The sequence below is a fragment of the Platalea leucorodia genome (assembly GCF_965183815.1).
Source record: "Platalea leucorodia genome assembly, chromosome: 18".
NCBI classification, from domain to species: domain Eukaryota; kingdom Metazoa; phylum Chordata; class Aves; order Pelecaniformes; family Threskiornithidae; genus Platalea; species Platalea leucorodia.
The window spans coordinates 8,610,487-8,634,396 of NC_138840.1; the positions used below are offsets into that span (position 1 = coordinate 8,610,487).

The 23,910-nt window shown below is 62.0% G+C and overlaps 4 protein-coding genes across 8 annotated transcripts; 2 read left to right on the plus strand and 2 right to left on the minus strand.

Moving 5' to 3' along the window:
• The first annotated feature begins 241 nt into the window (after window positions 1-241).
• PITHD1 (PITH domain containing 1) lies at window positions 242-3,379 on the plus strand. Its single transcript, XM_082329859.1, has 6 exons — window positions 242-536; window positions 759-802; window positions 964-1,041; window positions 1,946-2,050; window positions 2,553-2,661; window positions 2,890-3,379. Exons 1-6 carry the CDS (start codon window positions 276-278, stop codon window positions 2,989-2,991), a joined length of 699 nt encoding a protein of 232 aa, XP_082185985.1. The 5' UTR covers window positions 242-275; the 3' UTR covers window positions 2,992-3,379.
• Window positions 3,380-3,666: 287 nt separating this feature from the next.
• Window positions 3,667-12,776, plus strand: LYPLA2 (lysophospholipase 2). Of its 3 annotated transcripts, XM_082329690.1 has the most exons (11): window positions 3,690-3,725; window positions 4,715-4,929; window positions 5,980-6,085; window positions 6,878-6,909; window positions 7,585-7,650; window positions 8,467-8,514; window positions 8,709-8,779; window positions 9,058-9,131; window positions 9,322-9,423; window positions 9,881-10,057; window positions 10,289-12,776. In XM_082329690.1, the coding sequence occupies exons 3-11, from the start codon at window positions 6,008-6,010 to the stop codon at window positions 10,337-10,339; spliced, it is 699 nt and encodes a 232-aa protein (XP_082185816.1). In that variant the 5' UTR covers window positions 3,690-3,725; window positions 4,715-4,929; window positions 5,980-6,007; the 3' UTR covers window positions 10,340-12,776. The 3 variants fall into 3 exon arrangements, with proteins under 3 accessions (XP_082185815.1, XP_082185816.1, XP_082185817.1); XM_082329689.1 differs by lacking the exon at window positions 4,715-4,929 and having other exon boundaries at window positions 3,667-3,725; XM_082329691.1 differs by lacking the exons at window positions 3,690-3,725; window positions 4,715-4,929; window positions 5,980-6,085; window positions 6,878-6,909 and adding an exon at window positions 6,916-7,178.
• Window positions 12,777-13,774: 998 nt separating this feature from the next.
• On the minus strand, window positions 13,775-17,663 carry GALE (UDP-galactose-4-epimerase). 2 transcript variants are annotated; one of them, XM_082329420.1, is made up of 11 exons: window positions 17,555-17,663; window positions 16,176-16,302; window positions 15,956-16,071; window positions 15,585-15,698; window positions 15,164-15,340; window positions 14,957-15,070; window positions 14,793-14,859; window positions 14,588-14,673; window positions 14,354-14,431; window positions 14,024-14,138; window positions 13,775-13,934 (listed from the first exon to the last, which is right to left on the minus strand). In XM_082329420.1, the coding sequence occupies exons 2-11, from the start codon at window positions 16,294-16,296 to the stop codon at window positions 13,879-13,881; spliced, it is 1,044 nt and encodes a 347-aa protein (XP_082185546.1). In that variant the 5' UTR covers window positions 16,297-16,302; window positions 17,555-17,663; the 3' UTR covers window positions 13,775-13,878. The 2 variants fall into 2 exon arrangements, with proteins under 2 accessions (XP_082185546.1, XP_082185545.1); XM_082329419.1 differs by lacking the exon at window positions 17,555-17,663 and having other exon boundaries at window positions 16,176-16,600.
• Window positions 17,664-18,305: 642 nt separating this feature from the next.
• On the minus strand, window positions 18,306-23,178 carry HMGCL (3-hydroxy-3-methylglutaryl-CoA lyase; the record flags this gene model as incomplete). 2 transcript variants are annotated; one of them, XM_082329840.1, is made up of 9 exons in its annotated part: window positions 18,306-18,976; window positions 19,384-19,509; window positions 19,642-19,830; window positions 20,157-20,220; window positions 20,850-20,998; window positions 21,528-21,623; window positions 22,047-22,154; window positions 22,395-22,484; window positions 22,834-23,178. In XM_082329840.1, 9 exons carry the CDS (start codon window positions 23,098-23,100, stop codon window positions 18,875-18,877), a joined length of 1,191 nt encoding a protein of 396 aa, XP_082185966.1. In that variant the 3' UTR covers window positions 18,306-18,874. The 2 variants fall into 2 exon arrangements, with proteins under 2 accessions (XP_082185966.1, XP_082185967.1); XM_082329841.1 differs by lacking the exon at window positions 22,834-23,178 and adding an exon at window positions 22,557-22,607.
• Between the last annotated feature and the right edge of the window lie 732 nt (window positions 23,179-23,910).

The following is a 23,910-nucleotide window of genomic DNA, read 5'->3' on the forward strand; positions in this document are numbered from 1 at the left end:
GCCCCGCCCCTTTGGGCGGGAGGAGGGCGGAGCCAAAGGGAGCGGTGGGCGGAGCTAAAGGGAGCGATGAGCGGAGCTAAAGGGAGTGGTGGGCGGAGCCACAGGGCGAGATGGGCGGAGCTAAAGGGAGCGGAGGTAAAGGGGCGGTGGGCGGAGCCACAAGGAGCGATGGGCGGAGCTAAAGGGACCGGTGAGCGGAGCTAAAGGAGGTGGGCGGAGCCACAGGGCGCGGTGAGCCGAGTTAACGGGCGCGGTGGGCGGAGCCACGGGGAGAGATGGGCGGGGCTAACGGGCGCGGTGGGCGGGGCGGCGGCGGCGCGCAGGCGCGGTGGGCGGGGCGCGGCGCAGCCATGGCGCACGGTCACGGTCGCTGCTGCTGCTGCGGGGAGGCAGCGGCGGCCGGCGGGGAGCGGGGCGCGGCCTGGGGGCTCTACCTCCGCATCGACCGGCAGCGGCTGCAGTGCCTCAACGAGCGGCGGGAGGGCAGCGGCGCGCTCGTTTTCCGCGCTTGGGAGGAGCGCGGTGACCGCGGCCAGGTGGGGCCGGGCCGGGCCGGGGCCTGCAGCGGCGCCGCTGCCTGAGGAGAACCGGGCGGCGGGAGGGGAGCGGGGCGCGGGAGGAAGGGACGGGGTCTGGGGCCCCGCTTTGCCCCTGAGCCCCTCCGGGCTTGCCCGCCCCAGCGGTCCGCGTTCCCCCAGCCCCCGGTGCGGTACCTGCGCAGCCGGGGCCAGCCCTGACCTGCTCCTCTCTCTCCCCAGTTCGTAGAAAGCGACGATGACGAGGAGCTTCTGTTTAATATCCCGTAAGTTCCTTTCCCTGCGCTCCTTTGGCATCATTTCGGCTGCTGGCAGGGCTTGGTTCTCGCCTTTATGCTCCTGGGAACGAGGCATGTCTGTGCCGCTGTAACCGGGGCTGATTTGGGGAGAACGGAGATGAAAACGCCACTTCTGTGTCCCTCGGCAGGTTTACGGGCAACGTGAAATTAAAAGGAGTAATCGTGATGGGAGAGGATGATGGTACGCACCCAGCAGAGATGAGACTGTGAGTAAAATGAGCCTTAACTTTGCTGGAGCCTAAACTGAACTGATTGACTCGTAGCTAATGAGAGCAGCGCTTTGCACGCTGTTGGGTGCCCAAGCGCCCAGCGAGGGCGCGCAGTGTGGGAGAAAGCAGCGTTACTCTGCAGCACCTCCCGGGGCCCCAGGAGGAAAAAGAAACCATAACTTGTACAGAGATGAGCGTGGACGCTTGATGCCTTTTCTCTAGAGAAATGAGGCGCTGATTTTAATTAGAAGAGGATGTTTGGTTGAGACGCTGGCTGTGCTGTGAAGAAGCCAACCCGGTACTGGCTCAGCGGGCTGCAGAAGGATCAGCGGCCCAGAGGGGTTGCGCTTTGGGGGGGGAACTCCGAGGCCTGGGAGGGAGGGACACAAGTGAGGGAGCGTCCTGCAGCCAGGCGGGGTTTGTAAGGCTCTTGGCAGCGGTCCGGCTGTGCTGGGCCATGTGGCCTCTTTTAGCTCCTGAAGGGAGAGAGGTCCTTCTTAATACTACCTTTTTTTTTTTTTTTTTTTTTTTTTTAAAATGAAAATGTACTGAATACTCTGCAGTTCTTGCTTGTGGGGAGAAAAATACACCTTTATCGAGACCCTGCTTTCCTCGGTCTCCCATGTACTGGGGTCTGGGTTTCTTCATGTACCCAAGCGTTCTGCAATCTGTATTTCCCCGGCTTTGTTCTTCGCTCTTCCTTCTTATTTCTTCAGGGTGTTGGGTATTCTGGAACGTGATGATGCTTTGTGGTGGCGTTGGTATTTTCTCCCATAGAAGACAAAGCAAATCCAGTTTCTTACTCTTGAGAAGAATCCGGGTAGTGCTAATGGATGGGGAGGAAACCAATTAGCTGACCTGTGCGTTAATAACTTCCTGGGTTTCCTCCCTCTTTTCCCAGGTTCAAGAACATTCCTCACATGTCCTTTGATGACGCAGCCAGGGAACCGGACCAGACGTTCAGCCTGAACCGGGATCCGGCGGGCGAGCTGGAGTACCCCACCAAGTACGCTGCAGACCCACGCGCCCGGGGGGTGCAGGGGGCCGCTCCTCCGAGCGCCGGAGCTGCGCTCCACCCAGCCTGCCGGTGTGCCCCTGGATTTTGGGGAAGCGTTAGCAGGGGGGGCAGTTCCTTCCCTTGCATCTCAAAGCTGCCCAGTGTAGAATTTGCCTCTCTGGCTCTGTCCTGCCCTTGTCGGGTGAGAGCTCTGGGCTGAAAGCCCCCGTCCCGGAGCCAGGGGGGTGCCTGCACCCACAGCCCCGGAATCAACCCGGTGTCGTGTCCCCTGCTCCTGGCCCCAGTGACAGCTTGTTGCTGGTCCACTCGCCACAGTGTGAGGGAAGCTGCTCCTCCTGCACCCTCAGTTGTTTGCTCCCAAGTCTGACTGGAGTTGGGGCAGGAGCTACGTGTGGTGCGGGGCCGCGGTGCTGTGCTGAGAGGAGGTGGCAAGGCAGCAGAGCGGCAGCTTGTACTCCCAGCTCCCGTTTCAGAGTGTGTTTTCTTTCAGAATTGCCCGTTTCTCCAATGTTCACCACCTCTCCATCCACTTTCCAAAGAACTTTGGAGCAGAGACAACGAAGATTTTTTACATAGGCCTGAAAGGAGAGTGGACCGAGGTAGGTGGGAGCAGGGATGACTGAGACTGTGCTAATAGTGTAAAAAGGGCTTTAAATCGTAGCTTAAGTTGAGCTCTAGTGGTGAGGAAGAAGGTGAGGGTGGTGTGGGGGTGGAAGGTCTGCAGTGAAAGGTCTGTAAGATGGGAACCTGCTCAGCTCTTGCCAGGTGTTTTAGGGGGGACTTGAATTCTGCTCTCCTCTGGACTAACACGTTTAATCTTAATTCAGGCTCATCGCCACGAAGTCACCATCTGCAATTACGAAGCATCGGCAAACCCAGCTGATCACAAGCTGGAACAAATCACCCCACAGACTCACTTCATCTCCTAACAGTGCTGTCGGGGAATCTCCCGAAGGCTCTGGTGCAAGTGTACGGACGTGATGGGCTGACTCGGACAGAAATGGCTTCCTGAAGCACTGGAGTGTGTTGGATCAGCTTTACGTTTCGGTCTTTGCCTTGGAAAGCAGTGTTGGGTGTGTGCAATGCCTGCAGGAGGTGGCCGCTGAGGGCGGCGGCCTGTTGGGTCCTGCGGAAGGCAGCAGATCTGCTCTCGTCAGGGGAGGCTCGGTCGTTAGGCAGAGGCAAGCTCCTCTCCGGTACCGGTTACTTCTCTGACTGCCAATAAAAGAGGCGTTGAGGTGCAGAGCTGCGGCTGTGCCCGGGTCACCGGCCTCCCTGTCCCTGAACGCGGGTTGTGTGGAGCTGGGAGCCGGCGGGGGCGGGGGGGGGCTCCGGGGCCGCGCCTGTCACGGGCGGTTGGGTGGCGGGGAGGGGGCGGCGCTCGGCGCCTCGCCGGCAGCAGGGGCCGGGCCGCTGCGGTAACGACGGGGGAACCGCGCGCTCTCCCCGTTGAACCCCCGTCAGCCCGGGGCGGGCCCGGCCCCGCTGCGATCGCCTCCGCTCCGCGGAACCCGCTGCGAAAATGGCCGCCCCCTGAGGGCACGGGCGCGCGCGTGCGTCACTTCCGCCGCGCTGACCCCGCCGCGACCCGCTGGGGCGGAAGTTCCGGTGGGAGCGCGTCGGGGGAACCGGGAGGAGAGCGCGCGCCGGGCCCGCGGGAGAGGTGCGGGGGGGGGGAGGGTCCGTGAGGGCGGGGGGGGGGCCGGGGCGGGACCGGGGCGCTGCGGGGGGGCCTCACGGGGCGGGGGCGGGGGGTGTGGATCACCGGCGGGTGCGGCGGGGGGCTCCGGCAGAGCGGCCGGAGATCCGGGGCTCCGGGCTGCCCCCCCCCCCCCCCCCCCCCCCCGCTGCCGTTCTGGCTGTGCCCGAGGGCGGGCCCCGGGCGGGCCCCGGCGCCCTGCGGCCTCACGCTCGGGGCGGCGGGGGAGCGCGCTGCCGGTAGCGGGGCCGCTCCGCGCAGCCTGCGGCCGCCGCAGCCCCACGCCCGGGGGCCTCCCGCGGGTCGGTACCGGCTTCCAGCCTTGGGGGGGAAAAACCCCTAAAAAAGCCCCGTTTCCACGGAAAACCGAGCTGCCGTACGGCCGCGGCGGGCGGGGCGGCCGGGCCCTGGCTTCCCCGCTCCCTCCGCCTCCCGGCGGGACCCCTCCGGCCTCCCGCTGCCTTTCCCTCCCCGCACCGGTTCTCTCCGGGCCCGCGGGAGCGGCCGGGGCTCGTTCATTAACGCTGGTGGCCAGCGGCTCGCTGCCCTCCCGGCGAGGCGCAGCCCCCGGGCCGGGGCCGAGGGGGGCGAGGGCTCCGGGGCTGCCACCGAAACGGCCCGAACTGGACCCAAGTTCATCTCCGTTTTCTTTTTTTCCACGTGTGGGTGCTTCCCGTTTTGGGGGCTTTATCCTTCCCCCGTTGTGCCCGGCTGCCGCTGCTCGGGCTGTTCCTGCGGATACCCCGGGAGCGGGGCAGAAACCCCCCGGGGAAACCCCGGGCGTCTCCGGGGGTGGCCCACGGGGGCTTCGGGCAGCCGTGACCCTCGAAACCCCTCCTTTTCCCTGAAGCCTCTGTGAAGGAGGCAAAAACGCGAGTCCGTGTCTCAGGGAACACGTTTCAGCCTCTCCATCTGTCATGGAAGATGCTTTTATTTATGGCTCTTCTTGCCAGGAATTTTGGCAGGTGCTGTTTTTCCTCGCTGGTTGTTTTGACCCTGGAGTACACACGAGCACGTGGGCTGGGTGCCTGCGAGGTTCGCCAGACCCGAGGAGCTTGTTGTTCCCGGTGTTTTTATTTGAGTCGGGGAAACAGCTGACGAACAGTTGGTGAAACGAGTCGGGCAGGTCTCGGCCCAGGCTGGTAGAGGCGGTGGCTGTTTCTGTTGGGTAAGGCTGTCTGCCGGGGTACCGGGAGTTCGGGGGGGTTCAGGTGGTCCCACGCCATCCGAACCCCCCTGGGGACGGTGCTGGCTGTGAGGTGTGAAGGCTGGAGCAGACCGTGGGCTCCGATCTTGCTCCTGGCGGTAGCTGGGAGGCCGAGCTTGCTCCTGGGAGATGATGGCAGCACTGTAAACGTGCTCTGATCTAATTAGCCTTGGGCGGTAAGTGGGGGTTAGGGCCCGTCACGTGAGGTGAGGTGGTTTTAGCGATGTGCGCCGGACTGGGAACAAACACCGTCGACTGTCGCGTCTGAAGGCTGTCGTGGGGGCTGTTAGCTCTGCCGGAGCTGCCCGCCCCGCAGGTGACCGGGGTCCGGGGGGTGACAGCCAGCCCTTCGTGCTGGCAGGAGGCCGTTGCGGTGGGGACAGCGGCGGTGGCCCTGGCTGGCTGCCAGGCGGGGAGGGACAGGGATGGCCTTGCTGGGGGCGCACAGGCTCTGGGTGGCACCGCGGGGCTCGGGCTCGGGCCAGCGCCTGAACGCTCCGGTTTGTCCCCAACCGGCTCCATAAAAGAGGGCTGGACCTTTTAGTGGTGTTGTAAAGCCTGTGCTGCTGCCTGCTGCGTGCCGAGGACCGGCGTTTCCTGCTTCCCCGCCGGAGCAGATGTGGGTCAGGCTCCTCCTCGGCTCTGCTGGCAGCCGGGAAGGGATGCTGAGGCTGCGTGCCGCCCGGTCGCCCTCTGCCCACGTCGTTACAGTCACGGGAATAACTTTGGCTTTGAGGTGTAACAGAAAGAGCTAATTTTAACACTTCCAACACCCCACGCGCGTATCCCCGCTCGCGCACATCTGGTGCTGCGATGTGGGAAGCATTTTCTGATTTTCCTGGCGTTGCCAGGCCGGGGATGGAGCAGGGCTGTCCCAAGGGCTTAAACATCAAAGCTTTCATGCAGTCTTTAATTTTCCCCCCAATAGGTGGTCCCTCTGGAGCAAATTGTTGCCGGGGGGGGGAAGAAGGGAGTATTTTCCTACCTCACCTTTGTCCCTCTGTCCCGCAGGTGCCAGTGTCTGAGTCCCTCTCGGTGTATGTGTGGTAACAACATGTCTGTCCCCCTCCTCGCTGACGCAGTGACTGTCTCAGGGGCAGAGCGGGAGACTGCCGCGGTAAGGGCCGGCCCCCTCCTGCCTCACCTCCTTCTTCCCTTTTAGCAGTCTTGAAGATAAGGAGCTGCTTCCGTGGGGTTCGGAGGGGCCATGAGCTGAGCCCGTCATCCCCCAGCTCTTCAGATGTACATCTCGGTGCATCAAAGGGGATGCGAGGTCTTGTCTCGCTGGGGAAAAGGAGCTGTCCCTTGGGCTGGGCTCTTTGTTACTGGTGCTTGGCCCAGTGCGGAGGCACAGGCACAGCCTCACAGCTAGGCTGGACCCGCGGGGAAGTCAGTGGGAGTTGGATCTGATTTGGCTGTTTAAGCTTTTCAGAGCAAATCCCCCAAAGAAAATCCTCTGTCCTTCCCTGGGGTGCCCCAGGCTGCTCTCCCTCTGCTCCCTGTTGCTTAGGGGCTGCTCAGGACGAAAAGCCGGTAGAGGTGGGTTTTGTGAGGCCTTGGCAAGCTCGGCCTCCGCTCGGCGCGGTGCCGTGCAGCCTGGCAGGACGATCCGTCGCTCCCTGGCCCTCTGCTACGCTGGGCAGGCAAGGGGCTGCCGCCGCCCACGAACCTGGCCGTGACAGCAGGCTCTGTGGCACGCTGACGATGATGTGCCTGTTCCACCCATCCGTCATGCTCAAAGCTGCAGGGACGTGTCATTAGCGCCAGTTAATTTCTGCCTCTTTGAGTCTCCTCTAGTTAGTGACTTGGTGGCCTTTTGCCGCTTCCCTGCGAGCCCAGCCCTGCCTCTCTCCCAGGGCACCGGCTGTCGCACCAGCTAATTCTTTTGTTTTTCTGCTTAATTTAACAGGTCATTTTTTTACATGGTCTTGGAGACACGGGGTGAGTATTCCTGGAGCTGGCTCTGGCTGCAATGCATGGTTTGCTGAACGCGGGCCTGGGCCCGGCCGTTTGCTGCGAGCACCAGTGCTGCCATCCCCTGGGGCAGCTCCGAGATGTTGTCTGGGGCTTTGAGCTCGCTCCGATAGCCGTGCCTGCGTCACCCTCACAGGGAATCGCCGGCCAGCAGCTGTCTGCACTTGAATATTTATGATCCTGGCAGCCTGGCAGCCCCCCGCCTCCTGCGGGTTTGATTTTCTGCTTTCTTTAAGGCAAGCAGATAAGCACTGCGGTTTTTCCAGTCCTTGGGAGTTGGGTTGTGTCTACACGAGTGCATCCCTCTAGTATGCAGGCCATCTTAGAGGACAGCGTGAGATACCGCAGTAACAACAGGCACAGGAGATTCTCCCTCCTCCCTTGCTGATGGCAGCTCCTCTGCCTCCAGCTGTGGGGCTTTGTGTGCTGCCTTTGCCCTGCCGCAGAGGAGATCTGTGCCGGGGATTCACGTTGGGATGCAGGCTGCTGGGGTGGGCAGGACCTGGCAAAATAGCATTGGAGCAGGGGCAGGGGGCCAGCGGCCCTGGAGAAAACCTCTCCTTGGGGGAAATCCCTCACCTTCGGCAGCATCCTCCAGAATGCTAAGGCAGGCCTTGAACTCCTCCTCTCCTCTCTCCCCAGGCACAGCTGGGCTGATGCTCTCTCCTCCATCCGCCTCCCCTACGTGAAGTACATTTGCCCTCACGCGTAAGTGCCGTCCTTGCTTCGGGAGGGGCCTTGGGGGGCCGGGGTGGGCCGTGATGCTGGTGCGCGCTGCCGAGACTGCTCGGGGAGGCGGGCGGTGGCCTGTGCCCTGACCTACCCGCGGGGCTGTGCAGTGAGGCTTGCTCTCCTGCTGCGGCCACTTCGTTCAGGGCCCCAGCCCTGACGTTTTCTGCCTGCAGGCAGAGCGGTTCCCCACAGAGCTGATCAGCGTGGGAGCTGCGGCTCCGAGTCTCTTTTCTCCCCTGTCCTTTCCTCTGCCTCTCCCCGACGGCTGCAGTGAAAGCCAAAAGCACTGCAGCTCCTTCCCCGTCCCCCTGGTCAGGCAGGAGGGGGCTCAGCAGAGAGGGAAGGGAGCGCTCCCCGGGGTGTCCCCAGTGTCGATAGCAGCCCGTGTCAGGGGGCACTCACCGGGCTGGGAGAGCTCCGTCGCGGCGGCGGCCCCGGCAGCGGGGCCTCGGCTCCCCGGTGTCCATCTCAGCAGCAGAGGCAGCCGCTCTGTCAGCATCCCCTGGCTCGGCAGCAGCAAACGGGAGAGGCACGCAGGTGCTCTCCTCCCCAGACGGGCCACTTGGCAACGCCCTGGAGCTGCCAGCTCAGCCGGAATCTGCTCGGGGCTCACGGATGAACCCTGGGGTCACCTTGCAGCCCCCACCTGGGCCTGGTGCCACCGACTCGCTGCCGTCCCTTGGGAGAGGTGTCCTGCAGCTGCGGGCAGGAGGGCCGGTCACCCCGCTCCCCCTGGCTCGGATTTTCTTCTCTTGCACTTGAACTGAAACACCCAAACTGTTTTCTCCACAGGCCCCGCATCCCAGTGACCCTCAACATGAAGATGGTTATGCCCTCCTGGTCAGTGCTTTGGGCGGCAGGGGGGGTGGGACCCTTTTGAGGGTGTATTTTGGGGAGTGAGAGGGATGAGGGCACTGAAGAGCCAAAATCCACTGCCCTGTGGGAGTCGGGAAGGGCAGAGCACACCCAGCTCCCACCTCCCCACGCCCTGGGTGCTGGGAGAGGTTTGGGGCTGACCCTGCTGCTTCTCCCAGGTTCGATCTGATGGGGTTGACTCCGGATGCACCTGAGGATGAAGCTGGGATCAAGAAGGCCGCAGAAAACAGTAAGAAGCTTTGGGGAGAGGGAAGCGCTGAGCTCCTGGGTGCCTCTCCCTCGCTGGGGCAGGAGCAGATGTCTTCCCTCCACCTCTCCTGCCTTTCCGCTCTCTTGTGATCCCAGCCCACCTTCTCCCTGCCTGAAGCCAAGTGCGTTCAGTCGCTGGCACCACTGGCGCCTGCCTCTCCCTGACGTGCTGAGCGTCCTGCCTGCACCCCCAGGCCTCGGGTGCTGCTCCTCGACCCCCCCCACCTTTCACCCATCCGTTTCTCTGTCTTCTTCCAGTTAAAGCGATTATCGAGCACGAGATGAAGAACGGGATCCCACCCAACCGCATCATCCTGGGGGGCTTCTCGCAGGTGAGCTGAGCTGCCGGGGGCTGAGGCGGAGCAGACTGAGGGCTGGGCTCCCTCTTCCCCCTCCGAAGACCCCTCGAAGGGAGCGTCCGTGGCAGGGAGGCGGGTGGGTGCCGGGTGAGCTGGGGCTGGTGAGTGCTCCCAGGCTGCGGATCCCCCCGTGGCACTAACGGACCTTCCTCCTCTGCTGCAGGGCGGTGCCTTGTCGCTGTACACGGCTCTCACCTGCCAGCACCAGCTGGCCGGCATCGTGGCGCTCAGCTGCTGGCTCCCGCTGCACAAGGCCTTCCCGCAGGTACCCTGTGCTGCTGCGGCTCCGTGTGTCCGCGGGGAGGGTCGGTGGGGTGGATTTTCCCGTCTGGAGTTGGCCGCAGTGTGAGCCTGGGGCTCCTGGAGGCCCCAGGTGCCTGCGGTGGGGGCTTAATCCCACGCCCCTGCTCCTGGGGCCTGGGGCAGGTGAGGGCAGAGGAGAAATCAGGGCTCTGACTCCAATCTGGTGTGGGCATCTGCGAGCCCATCTGCTCCCCGAGCCTCCTCGTGCCCACCGGGCAGCAGCTCGGTCCTGCTGGCAGCATGGGAGGCGGCGTTCGGTGGCCGGGCAGCCGGCACTGCGCGAGCAGCTCTCCCGCGTCCCTCGTGAGGAGGGGAGCTGCCGGGTGATGCGCGTGGGGACGCGGATAAAGCACCAGCCCCTTTCCCCACTGGGGATCCCTTCTCCTGGGCACCCCTGAGCGCTTCCTTCCTCGCTTCAGGCAGCAAATAACGGTGTGAACAAGGACATTGCCATCCTGCAGTGCCACGGGGAGATGGACCCCATGATCCCCGTCCGCTTCGGGGCCCTCACTGCTGAGAAGCTGAAATCTGTCGTCACCCCCACCAAGGTCCAATTCAAAACCTACCCTGGCGTGATGCACAGTTCCTGTCCTCAGGTCAGCGCCTCGGGGCGGAGAGGGGGGACGGGGCTGTCAGGGGCTGGTCTCGCCTTTGGGACCGACCCCAGCACGGTGGCGGGTCAGGCAGGGCAGGGAAGTCGCTGAATCCAGAACACAGGGGATGTGTTTATTCCCCAGTTTGCTCCGGGGAGGCTGCGCAGCCCTCGTGTCCCCACGCCTGGGACAACGCACGGCCCCCCGGAGTGACGAACTCTCTGCTCTCCGCAGGAGATGATGGCGGTGAAGGAGTTCATCGAGAAGCTGCTGCCCCGGATCTAAGTGGAGCCAATCGAGACTGTTGCAGGGAAGGACGCCGAGGTCGCAGCCGCCGATCTTTCCCCCGTGACCCATCCGCTGCAAACGGAAGCCATGGCACCCCACCGCACCTCCCGCCGCACCCCCGGCCCCCGCCTCTCCCCGGCTCCTCGCACCGCGTCCTCTCCGGCTGGGGGTGCCCCGTCTCTCCCTGCTGCTCTCGGAGCTGAGATTGGAGCTGTCTAAGGCGAGTCTTCGAGTGGCCTTTTCTCTCCTCTTGCTCCGAGCGGTTTCTGTGGGGGTCACCGTCCCCTCGACTCCCCGTTCAGGCACCGCAGCGTGTGGGTCTGGCATGGCACGGGCGAGGTTTTTTTTGTTGGGTTTGGGTTTTGGTTTTTGTTTTTTTGTAACAGTATTAGGGGTGGGACGTGTCCCCGTGCGGCGGGAGGAGCGGTGTGGGCGCAGGGCAGGGCTGGGGCACCTCCGGGGCCCCCCGTGGCTCAGAGCAGCCCCTGCTCCTCCTCTGTCCTCGGCCCGTCCTCTCTGTGGCTGCTCTCGGCCTCCGCTCAGGCGACTCACGGGTTTTCAATCAGAGCTCAGGAACCCGGGACTCTCCTGCGAACGCCTCCAGGCCCAGGGAAAGGCTCTGCGCTGGGCCGGTACCGCCAAAGGCTGCCCCGTCTCCCGGGGCCGGCAGAAAGGCGTCCGCGCAGCTCCTGCACCTCCTCGCACGGGGCCCCGGCCCCCGCCCTGTCGCACACGCACACTCCCCGGCGGGCTCAGCAGCCTCAGCCCTCGGCTTGTGGCAGCTCTGCCCTCAAGATAATCGCCTCCTTCCTCTTCCTCCTCCTCCTCCTCTTGTTGCTTTTACAATCTCCTCCTCAGCCCAGTGGGGGGTCCCAGAGGTTCTCTCTGCGCCCTGAGACCCAAAGCCCTGCCGTTTACAGCTGGCATCCGAACGGCTTTGCCACGGAGCCCGCCTGGCGCTGGCCTGGTCCTTAACGTCTCTCTTGCTGCTACTTCTCCTTCCCTTTGGACTCGGGCTGGCTCAGGGAGGGAGAGGAGAGGCGAGGAGAGGCCCCCGGCCCCCAGGGATGGCTCCTGGCGCAGCTGGAGGAAGCAGGTTTGCTCCCAGCCATCACCTCACCAGCATCTAACGCCCGGGTGCCGCTGCGCCCCGTCCCGCGGGGCAGCGCGGGGGTCTCCTGCTCCCCAGGGCGAGGGCGGTGGGCTCCCTTGGCCTTTCCGTGTACAATCAATCACAGGTTTCCCCGGGGGCCCTCGCCCCGCTGGCTGCAGGCTGCAGCCGAGGCTTCTCTGCTCTGGAGCGGGGGCCTGGCTGGGGCACGGGGCCGGGACCCTCCCCACCAGCAGAGCAGCTCCCCGGGCCCCGAATGTCTCCTGCGTGGGTGGGCTCCTGGCTGCCCGCTCCCCTCCCGCAGGGCCCAGGGCACTCGCTGTTGAGCAGCGCTGCCCTTCTCCTCGCCGCTCCTCCACGGGCTGAGCCCACAGCGCTGTCGGGCCCTGCTGGGCTGGAGATGTCTTTTAAAAAAACAACCCACCACAACCCCCACCTGGCCTAAGGGCTGTCGCTCCCTCCCGCGTGCTCCGGCTCTGGGTGGGCTGATGCCCTGCCCGGCCCCTCGCCCCGCAGAGCCTCCGCTCGGTGCCCCGTGGCCAGCAGCCGGTGCCCCGTGGCCAGCAGCGGGCTGTGGCCGGGCTCGCGGGACCAGGGCCGGCACCTCCCCGAGGGCGAGGGCTGCTCCGGGGGGCGGAGGGGGGCTCCAGCCGTGCCCTCCCCGCCTGGGATGCGTAAAGCAATAACCCGCTCTCCGGAGAGTCGGATCTGTCGGCCTCATCCTTGGTTGGTTTCTTGGGTTGCTTTGGGAGGTTGGGGTTTTTTCCCCCCCTTTAGGAAGTCTTAAACCAGCGAACTGCCGCTGGCGTCGGGGGAGCCCGGCTCTTCCCCGGGCGTGGGGCTCAGTCCTGCTCCTTCTTCTACTTTGTCTGTGTTAAAGCTGCTGTGTCCTCCACACCCCGCGCTCAGGGAGGCGAGAGGGGCTGGCTGGGACGGGAACGCAGCTCCCTGCAGGTCACCCGAGGGCTGGCGGACAGACAGACCGACCTATTTGACTGTGAACTGGAACCATGTGCGTAGCGGGGGCCAGCGGAGGCCCGGGACTCGTGGCCATCCTTGGGCACGGCGCAGGTGGCCGCGCTGGCCCCTTCGCAGAGCATTCCTGCTCGCTCCCCGCCCGAGCAGCGCGCGCCTGGCCGGGGCCGTGCTGAGGACCCGGGAGGGAGAACGGCTTCTCTCCATTCCTCAATACAGCTTTTCTTTTTTTTTTTTTCTTCTTCTCTCTTTCTCTTTTGTCTTCCTTGTAAATGTTTGGGGGTTTTTTTGTGTGTGTGTTCCACAGAGTCGGAAACAAGGTGAAATAAATCGTAAACCTCTCCCAGAGCCGAGCTGGCGTCGTTCGTGGCTGGGCAGGAAGCGCCGGCAGCACCTCGGGGACGGGGTTTCGGGGAGCGGATTAGCACGAGGCCCCAGGGTGCCGTTGCTGGGGGCAGCAGCAGCTCGGGCTGAGGGGAAGCAGAACAGAGCTGCCACTTAGAAAGTAAGAAAGTTTATTTAAAAACAAATCAAAAGCTCAATTCATAAGTTAGTAGCATAAGTTATTAATGCAACTGCCAGCAAACCCGGCCGACTGCGTCATCACTGCCTAACGAACGGAGCCGTTAGAGCTGCCGGCAATAAATAGGGCCAGTATTTGACAGCTGAGCAGAGCCTTCTCCTGGGCGGCCTTTGGCAACGTGGAAGCAAAACCAGGCACCAGCCCAATCCAACGGCAGCTGGGGGCTGTCGCAGCCACGGGCAGGGGCTCCTCCGGGTGCCTGGGAGATGGGGTGTGGTCCCCAAAACCACCAAAGAAAGGGGACAGCCCCTGGCAGCCATCGGGGCCCTCTCCCGGGGAGCTGGGCTGGGGAAATGAGGCACCGTGGCCTTGGATGTGAGTCCCTGTGGGCGTGGGGCTCCTGGGGCCATGAGGTAGGTGCTCAGCAGCCCTCGCCGTGCCCGGGGCAGGGGGTGCCCGGCCTCCCCCTGGGACCAGGAACGGCCCCCGCTCCCCGAGCTGGGCGGCCTGGGGCCGGGTACAGCAGGGAAGGGGGGGTTTCCTCCGCAGTTTGGGCTCAACAGGACGTGGCCACTTCCCCGGGGACAGGGAGGGCCCAGGAGCAGCCCCAGCAGTGGCCGCAGGGCCATTTCTCCCCACTGGGGCTGGCACCAGCCCCTCTACGAGGGAGATTTCGTGCCCTGGGTGCCAAAGCCGGGCCCTGGCTCTGTTCTTCCTTGAGTTTCTGCTCTGTGAGATGCAAAGGACCTGGGGGGACGAGGATGAGAGAGGCTGGGGAAGCTCCTGCTTTCCTGCCCCACGCAAGAGGCAGGAGAGGGAGCTGGAACTGCGCCCCGGAGGATCGCCGCCTCGCTGGGGCCGCGGGGGAGGCCGGCAGGGCTGGCCCGGAGCAGCCCACGGCGGCCAGGCGAGCCCTCGGGCCGTGGCTCAGTTCTTGCTGAAGCCCGTGGGATTCTGCAGCTGCCACCGCCACAGATCCTCGCCTGCAAGAGGGAGAGAGCGGCGGTGAGGGGGGGCCAGAAGAGGGGCAGCCGGCGGCGCACGACATGCCGGGGCGGGGGGATGCTCTTACACATCTTGTCCAGGCCGAAGGCCGCTTTCCAGCCCAGCTCGCGCTCGGCCAGCGCCGGGTTGGCGTAGCAGGAGGCCACGTCTCCCTCCCGCCGGCCCGTGATCTTGTACTTGATCTGCAGGGAAAGCAGCACGGTGGGGTCTGGGGGCTCCTGGCTCTCGCAGAGGGGCCTCGGCCGAGGCCCGGGAGCTGAGGGAGCGGTGCCAGGGGCTGCCGCAGACACGGGCACAAGGGCTGCCGTGGCAGCGACGGCTTGGGGTGGCAACGGAGGGCCTGTGGGAGCAGCTGGCTCTGTGCCCGTGGCCTTGCAGGCTGCGGGTCAGGCCTTACCTCCCTCCCTGAGGCTTTCTCCATGGCCCGGACCATCTGCAGGACGGAGTAGCCGGTGCCTGTGCCCAGATTGTAGATCTGGGGGGAGGAGAAGGGACGTGGGTCAGCTGCTTTCGCAAGGGGAGAAGGGCCAGGCCCCCTTCAGCTTCCCCAGGGCTGCAAGAGCCCGGCCCTGGCCCAGCCCCACGGCCCTGGCAGGGCTGACCGTGCCCCCGACAACGGCCCTCTCGGTACCTTGCAGCCGCAGTTCTCCTTGAGCTTCTTCAAAGCAGCGATGTGGCCCTTGGCCAAATCCACGACGTGGATGTAATCCCTGACGCCTGTGGGGACACCGAGGGTGAGCGCAAAGCCCTCCCGGCCGGGGCGCAGCCAGGCTGGGGAGCTGCGATGGCTGCCCCGGGGGATGGGGTGGCTCTGCTCCACCCGTTCTGCGACGCACCTGTTCCATCGTCCGTCCCGTAGTCGTTCCCGAACACGCTCAGGAATTCCCGGCGCCCCACTGCCACCTGCACGGAGGGACAAGCCCGCGAGAGCCCCGTCAGCCTGTGCCCCGCGAAGGCACCGCGAGCCCGGGGGTCCCCAAAGGCTGCAGCGGGGCCGTACCTGCGCCACGTAGGGCATGAGGTTGTTCGGGATCCCCTGAGGATCTTCTCCGATCATGCCTGACTCGTGGGCACCGATGGGGTTGAAATAGCGCAGGAGAACGGCGTTCCAGTCCTGGGGAGACACGCAAACGTGGCTGCCTGGTCACCCCAGCACGCGCCAGTGGGAAAAGACCTCGGTTCGCAGCCCCTTGGGGCAGCTCCTCACCCCCTCTGCTTTGCAGAGATCTCGAATCATCTCCTCGATGAAGTACTTGGATTTGCCGTAGGGGTTGGTGCAGCCTCCGACCGGGTGGTTCTCATCCAGGGGCAGGTACTTGGGGTCTCCGTAGACGGTGGCAGAGCTGCTGAACACGATGTTCCTCACGCCGTGGGCTTTCATGGCCTGGGGAGCAGGGACCGGCCGCCACTGAGCCAGGAAGCTCCGCGCCCTCCAGCTCAGCTGCGGCTCAGCCCTCCGCAGGCGGCAGCTCCCGCCACGCAGGCCCCATTACAGCCTGGGACAGGGCCTGGGCAGCACCGCAGGGACCAGCCAGCACAGCCAGCCCAGAGCAGGATCACACCCAGCACCAGGCGCCCAGCACCCATGTGGTTCCGAGCACCCCGTGCTGCCTCCCGGCTCCGCTCACCTCCAGCAGCCGGATGGTCCCGGTGAGGTTCACCCTGTAGTACTCCAGGGGCTTCTGCACAGACTCCCCCACTGCCTTCAGCCCCGCGAAGTGCATCACGGCTGAGAAACGGTGCTGCAGAGGGAGAAGGAGCTTGGCGTCAGTGCCACAGCAACAGGAGGGAGAAGCTCCAGGCAGAGACCAGGCAGAAGTCTCCCCAGGAGTTTCATTCAGCCAGCCCGTGTGGTCTCCGTGGCCCAGAGGAACATTTGCTGGTCACAGCATTTCCTCAGCACTGTCCTCCCCGCTCAGCTCCTGCCCAGTCCACGTCTCCCTCCCCCAGCACAAACCCCTCTCAGCCCTCGGAGCCCACGAGGCCGCCTTGGTCTCACCTTACTGAAGAGCTCCTGCAGCGCTGCCTCGTCAGTGATGTCCAGCTCCTGGAAGAGGATGGGCTGGCGCACGATCTGCTGCACGCGCCGGAGGCTCTCGGGGAGCGCGTCAGCCCCTGGGGAGACGGAAGGAGGTGAGGTGCTGGGATAGCTGGAGGTCCCAGCATGGGCTGAGAGCGGCCGAGCCCCTTGTACGGGAAGCGCTGAAGGCTCTCCGTACCTCGGATGGCATTGTGGAAGTTGTCTACGACCACGGGGACATAGCCAGCCTCCACCAGCTCCAGCACGCAGTGACTGCCGATGTAGCCAGCTCCGCCGGTCACCAGGATCTTCTCTGCCATGGTTCCCTGCGGGAGGAAAGGCCTTCGGTGCAGAGCGCCGTGCGAGGCGGGCAGGGCTGGGCACGGCAGCCAGGGGCCCTGGGAGGGAAGGGGCAGGCAGGACTTGGACGCTGTCACGTCAGCACTGGCTGTAGGCACTCCCTGCCCTTGGCCCGGCCCGCGCCAGGACGACATCTGACATCCGGAGAGGAACGGGCTGGGCAGGTTGTAGCACAGCCTGCCCACACGGTTCACACCTCCTGGACAGGGAGGGTTTACCTGACACTTGTCAGATACCGGGAAAAACCCTTATTCTTCCTGTTAAAGTCAGCCAAGATCCGGGTGCCGCCCATATCCTACAGCACAAATCCCTCAGGCTAATTCACCCCTAAGCACAAAGGCAAGGGGTCATCTAAGGGCGTTCACTCGGGCGGCCTCCCCAAGGGGCACCAGCTCTGCCCTCTTCCCCCCGCTCCCCGTTTTTTCTGAAATCCCCTCTCTACGACAGCCCCAGCGCTCCCTCCAGCCTCCCTTCCCTCGCCCAGCGCTGGCCCCGGGCTGCCCCTGCTGCCCGGGAAGGTGGGCACTGGGTCGCGGCAGGGACATTTGCTGCCATACACAAAGGGGAAAGCTGGAAGCCAACCCGCAAGGAAGCCCCCGTCCCTGGGAACCGCGCAGCGGCTCCGGCCCAGCGGCAGGAGGGAGGCTCCGCTTTAGCACCCCGGCGAGCAGAGGCAGCGCAGGGAAAGCTTCCCCCCCGGGTGACTTTGGTCGCTCTCAGAGCTGCGGAAACCAAACTGAAACCCCTCAGCTGCCCTGTGGCTGCTGCCGGCCCCGGGGCTGCTCCGAGGGAGGCCGGGGCCTGAGGCAGGCGAGGGCTGGAAAGCCGAAATAACGCTGCTTTTAGCCAGGCGGGCAGCGGGACGGGGTGCGTACGTGGGACGGGCCGCGGACGGGGCCCAGGGCTACCGGCGGGGCTGCGGCCACCCGCAGGGCCGGCACAGCCGCGGGTCTGGGCTCGGGGCCGGCGGCTACCTGCGGGGCCGGGGCTGCCTGCGGGGCCGGGGGCCTCCTGAGGGGCTGGGGCCGGGGGTCCCTGGGGGGCCCCGAGGGCCTGGATTTACCTCAGGGGCCAGATTTACCTCCGGGACCCGGCGTTACCTCCGGGGCCGACCCGGGCCGGGCCGTGGGAGCTCCCCGCCACGGGATGCCACAGCAGCTCCCTCCGCTCGCCCCGCGCCCTCGGGTCGGGCTCCCCCCGCCGCCCGCGGCCGCTCACCCGCCGCTCCGGTCGCCTCCCGCCGCCGCTCTCGCTCTGCCCCTGCGCCGGGTGCGGCCCCTTTAAGGCTCGGCCGCGCTCCCCGCCCCGCGCGGTGCCACGCGCCCCGCTCTCCCATGGAAACGTGTCACCGCCGCTCCGGCTACGGCGCGGCAGCGGGGACAAAAAACCTCGAGGTGCGCATGCGCGGGGAGGAGACCACGCCCCCAGGGGCGGGAGTAACGTAGAGGAACGGCAGCCATTGGCTGGCCGGTAAAGAGGGCGGGGCCTCACGGGGCTACCGGCGGGGAGGCCCCAGTCCCGCAGCGCCCCCTGGCGGCGGGAGGAGGCCACCGCGCCCCGCGCTCCACCCCGCCCCCGCCTTCACCGATTCCAGCCCATTTCAGCGGCCCCGTTTATTGACCGTGTTCGTTTATTACGGCTTCTGTAAGCGAGGGGGAGACCCCGAGGGCCGGTCGCGTCTGCAGCACGCCGGGACATGCAGCCGCAGGCCAGCCCCGCCCCCTGGAAGGAGGAGGTTTCTGCGCTTGTCTCCAGTCTCACAAATAAACCATTAAATAAATTATTTTAAATAGGAGCTAAGGGGAGACGGCCCTAGGACCCGCCTACCGCGAGGAGCAGAGGCGCGTACAGAACAAGCCCACGACGATGCAGCGGTTCCACGCTGAGGCACTTGGAACCAAACCAGCAGCAAAAGCTCTTTAACTGATTTAGTTAAACCAAATTCCAAACAGTTTAGAATATTAAATAGTGTGTTTATTACTCCTGGTGTTTAGCCGTATCTTACAACAGATACAGTCCTTTATTACAATCCCTAAATGCCGAGACGGAAGGTCCGAGGCTGCCCCTTGACACCTGGATGACGAAGGGGAGCCTTTCGATTTCAGTCTTAACATTTGGAGCGAGGAGCGAGAAGGGAAGAAGGGTCAAGCCTGACCTGGAGACGTGCTCTGACCGGAAAAGCTGGGCTTTATCCTTCGCTGGTAGTTTACGGCAACCCACTCTCGAGGCAGAAGTTACCGGAGGTTGTTCTGAGCTGGGGCCGGAGCCTGCAGCTCTCCGCGAGAAGGCACGGGGTGCGTCCGCTGCTTCTCCCTCAGCCCATCCGCATCCTCCCGTCTCTGAGGCAAACGGTCTCCAAGGTTGAATATAGTATTCTCATTTTTTTTCATTTCTTCATAGATTCTGGTGGATTATGCGTTTCCTCTCAAGCAGTGAGCCTGGAAGGAGCACTGAAGATCAGAGGCAGCAGAACAGAGGGAAACCCAGCCAACGCCAGGTCCCTGCTTTCGTCTTGATCCAAGAAGAAACGATTCAGTGTCAGAGTCTGCAAGATGCCTGGGCCACTTTGGAGTTGGTTCGTCTGTTGAGAGCGTTGCAAATAAACGTGCCCGTGTCCATCAGCTTCTGCAGATCCACACCCTTCACGGGAAAAAAAAAGATACGACACGCATTGGTACCGGTTCTGCCACGTAAAGCTGCCCAGTAACAACTGGCATCACTGGGAGAGACGAGCAGGGGGTGAGGGAGCCTGAAGGGTGCTTCAAGGAGGCCCCGAGTGCCTGCTGCTCACTCCTGCGGTTCGGACAGCAAGGGTTAAACCGCAGAGCGCTGGAAAAGGGAGAGGAGGAAACGTTCCCAGTGGGTAGGGGTGGGATTGGCAAGACAAGGCCCTCGGGCACAGCCTGGGCGACCCGCGGGCAGAGCCAGAGCAACCCTGGCAGCCACGCTCAGGCTCCCTAGGCCACGTTTTGAACCCCCGCCGAAGCCTGAACAGAGCCATCCCGTGAGAGGCTCAGCTGCTGCAGGCAAAGGCTGCTGGCGCTTACCGTGTGGATCCCCAGGCCGTTCAGCATGTACACCAAGTCCTCCGTAGCAACGTTTCCTGAAGCTCCCTGGGCGTAGGGGCAGCCTCCAAGGCCAGCGACGGAAGCATCAACCACGCTCACACCCATCTGCAAACAAAACCACTATCGGTAAACTCCTCTTAAGGGCCAAACGGTGGCCCTGCTCCCCAAATCTACGGTTCACAAGCAAGCACAAAAAGCCTCGAGGAAGGATGCTCTACTGCAAAGCAAGAATCTTACCTGAAGCGCTACCAAGATGTTGGCAAGAGCTTGCCCGTAGGTGTCATGGCAGTGAACGGCAAGGGCCCCAACCGGCACCTCTTTCATGACTGCGGTCAGCATCTCCTTCATGCTCCCCGGGGTCCCAATGCCAATGGTGTCACCGAGGGAAATCTCGTAGCATCCCATCGAGTACATCTTCTTTGAGACCTGTCCAAAAGCCACGAGGCTTACTGAAAAGGCAGCTTCGTCATTCCCTTCCCCAGAGCTGGAGAGCCGCTGGACAGAGGAATCGGAGCGTGCTTCCCTGGAGCACAACAGCCATGGGGACAACAGCCAGGAGAATTCTTCTCCCTGAATTCCCCCATCCATTTTGGCTAGATCCAGCCTTCCCTGTGGTGGCAGCTAGCTGTAACCTTCCCCAGTCTTCGGTTAAATGGTTTGAGACATCCTCCAGCCCCCGGTGCCCAATTCACATCCACAAAAGGGAGCCAAAAACCTCTCCAAAATTCTGGTTATATTTATGATGAACTCACCTCTGCAACTTTAGCTGCAGAAATCTTCCCCTCATAGGGACATCCAAGGACACAGGAAACATATCTATGGTTAAAAAAGCAAACAAACAAACGCACTTTTAGCTAGAGAACTGAAGTGAGATTACACTGGCCAAATTAGTCAGGACCTGTGCTGCATCTTGCATGCTCTTATACAACGGAAGAATTAATTTCATATTCTAAAATATGAATGCCCAGTGGACAAAGCTTACATAATTAACTGTTCAACAACTACTTCTTCCATGGATGTGAAAAATTTGTCAAGACAAGAGTAGAGAGGACCGTTAGGTTTGTGGATCTACGCACTTCCATGTGGAATTCCTGCCAAGAAGCTGGCATTATTTTGGATTATTTGGTAAAGCTGAAGACTGAAGAATTACAGGAAGGGTGAATCCATCTGGAAGAGCGTAAACTGTCCCAAGCAGCACAGGCTTTGCACCAAGCCAGCATCTGAAACCGTGTTGGTGTGGTGGTGCTTCCAAATTAATGCTTCTCAATGCACTGAGCTCACATCTGCTTGCGCTCATCCAGGTAGAGAAACACCCCCCAAGAAAAGGTAAAAAGAAACCCCACTCCCCCGCGCTGCACGGGCTGGACTCCAAAGGGATAAATTCAAGCAGACACAGCTCCCCACACGGCCTGCTCGACGCTAAGTTCGCAGCAGGGCCTCCTTACCCCCGGACAGGAATGCTGGCTGCTCTCGCTGCGGTCATCACTTCATCGAATCTCTCCAAACTCTCCTCTATGGAACAGTTGATGTTCTTCTTCGTGAAGAGCTCAGATGCTGCTCCAAAGATCGACACTTCTTTGGCCCCTGCTGCCACCTGCCAATAGAAAGCATAAATTAAAGCGAGCTGATTTCTCTTGCAAGAGAAATGACGAGCACAACCATGACTACAGTTCTCTCCTTTTATAAAAAAATATATTTTTCCCAATTCTTCCCCAATTAACCCAATTCTTTCCTCAGCTTATTCTACAACAAAAACATAATGACACATCCAAGTTTGTCTTCAAAGAAAGTGTAAAGTCACAGATGCAGCAGTAAAGCTAGCAGCAAAGTAACGCAGCAGAGAGCTGTGGGACAGGCGGATAAGACTGAAAGCATCACTGTCAATTAAAACAGATTACTTTTTTTTTTTTAATAGTAGAAAATGTATCAAGGTATTTTCTATTATAAACAACAGGTTTCTGTTTCCCCAGCAAAATGATTCCTTGTAAAGGAACTATGAGACGAGACTGCTGCCTGCCAGAAGGAAAGACGCGTTTCCCAGCCTCGGCCACAGCTGAAACGTTCCTTCGCAGGCAACCCTGCGCGTGAGGCACTGAGAACATTCAGACGCTGCCGGCTCTTACCGCTGCCTGAAATCCTTTCAGATTAGGGGTCAGCACGGGATAACTAACACCAGGCAACTTATTAATTCCTTGCATGACTTCGGTATGGTCAGCCATCTGCCAAGGAAACAAGGAAAGGTTTCTAAGGGTGACAGCGTCCACTTCTGCACATTATAAAATAATTTTTAAAATTTCTTTTTATAATGGGAACAGAAATATTTAGGAATAAGAGAAACTGGCCTCTACAGAGCAAACAGCATTGCACCCTGTGAAGGATCAGAGTTCAGTCACCCAGCCAAGCCAGCGCCGATGTCTGCACAACCGGCTGTGTGTACCTGAGCGTGTGTTTGCTTTCGCAGGGTCCAAAGGGAAGGCCTGGGATATTGCAAATGCTTTTATCTGGCTTTGCCGCTTCTTGCCCGGTTACAAGTCATGGTAACAGGGATTTTGGAGCAAGCGTGATCTTTTTATTGGATCACTATCTATTATTAGGCATTTTTATAAACATCATACAATTGTAAATCCTGTTTGAATACTGACCTGAGGAACCCATCTGGGGGAAACAAAGCTGGTGGCCTCTATAACCTGAAGCCCCGTCTCTGACAGCATATTGATTAAATTGATTTTCACCGCTGTCGGTACAACGTTCTACGAAGAAAAGAAAAATGACCTTCAGTCATTATTTTCACAATAAGCTTTTCCAGCACTGCTAAACCCCCTCATCTTTCCACATCCAAAAGCGGATTTAAAAAAAAAAAAACAACAACCAAACCCGTCGGTGGGGCACGACGGCACGTTACGGGCATTCGGTTCGAGAAACCCCGCAGCGAGGTGCGGAGGGCCGCGAAGGGCGGCGGGGGCCCCGCGGGGGCCCAGGCCCTCCCGTACCTTCTCGTTCTGCAGCCCGTCGCGCGGCCCCACCTCCACCACCTTCACACGCTTCGGGAAGGCTCCGGCCGCCGCCGCCGCCGCGCTGACCTGGGGACAGAGGGAGAGCGTCAGCCCGGCCCCGGCCCCCCGGGCCCCCCCGGGCCCCCCGGCCCCGCTCACCGGGCGCAGCGACACCGCCCAGCGCGGGAGCAGCCGCCGCGCCGCCGCCATGTCCGCCCACTCTCACGTGACCGCGCACACCCCCCCTACACGTGACTCGATGGGGGTGTGGCTTCGCGGTCACATGACAGCCGCGCTGACCACGTGGAGCCGGGCCCCCCGCTCGGGGCCGGGGCCGCGCAGCCGCCGCTGCCCCTCCGTCCCCTCCGGCTCCGAAGGGCCCTCGCTGCCCGCCCCCGAGCCCCCGTCGGGGGAGCGGGAGAGCCCCGGCTCGTACCTGTCCCCGCGGGCCGTCCCGGGACAGCGATCCGGTGTCGCACCGCGGCATGTTTCCCTCCCGCACCGGCACTGTGCGGCCGCTCGGGAGCCGCTTCCTTATACGATGGCTTCGCCGCTGGCCCGTGCCGCTAAATAAACACGGCGTGTTTGTTTTGGGCGGGCCCCCTCCCCGCGCAGAGGTTGCCGGCGTGATGGGGTTGGGAGACGAAAAGGCCGTTGCTCTGGTGTCCCTTTCCCCCCCCCCCTGCGTTCGTAACGGCGTCATCAGCGGCGCCGGGGTGATGCTCCTGTGAGTAAACGGGTCTCCGGCAGCCAGTGCCAGTTCTCTGAAGTCCACACAGATTCGTCAGTACAGATCATTATTTGACAATTGAGTAACGGCTCCCACAACGCCGGCGCAGCACATGTCCCGGCCCTGGGGCTCAGCTTGCGCTAAACTCGAAGTGTTTGGCAACTTTTCCTTGCACCACATCGTACATGAACAAAATAAAGTCTGTACGCAACGTTGCGGGGCCTTCGCAGCAGCTGTGCTGCAGAAACGCGCTATTATGAGGAGTTTCATCACTGAAGTACATGCCGTTCAGCCCTCGTTAGAGAAGCTGAACATCAACACAGGAAATCTTATTTCACTGAAGCAGCAGAAATCAGAGGTTCCGTTCAGAGCGGTGGCTTCTCTGTTAAATTCACATAAGAACAAAAACTCTTCTGCTTATAGCTGTCTCCACCGGAATATAAATAAAAGTTTGTTAATGGATTTGTATTAATTATGATTTTCCGTAGCTGATTTCTTCTAGACCTCTTCAAACAACAAGCTTCCATTATATTTATTCGGGATGGGACTATGTGATCATAATTGCTTCAGTCAATACCAGAGTAACACAACGCATCTTATCGAGTACCTATCTTCATGCAAGTGCATCATACGCAGGAATCCGTGATGGCACTGTGGTTGGTCTTCATTAGAACATGCCCATCACGTGCAAGGCTTCGCAATTCCACATATAAGAGTATCACATTCGTTATCAAAATTAATTTCAATGAGTAATTAAGGCAGGGAAGCGGCGGGGCCTGCTCC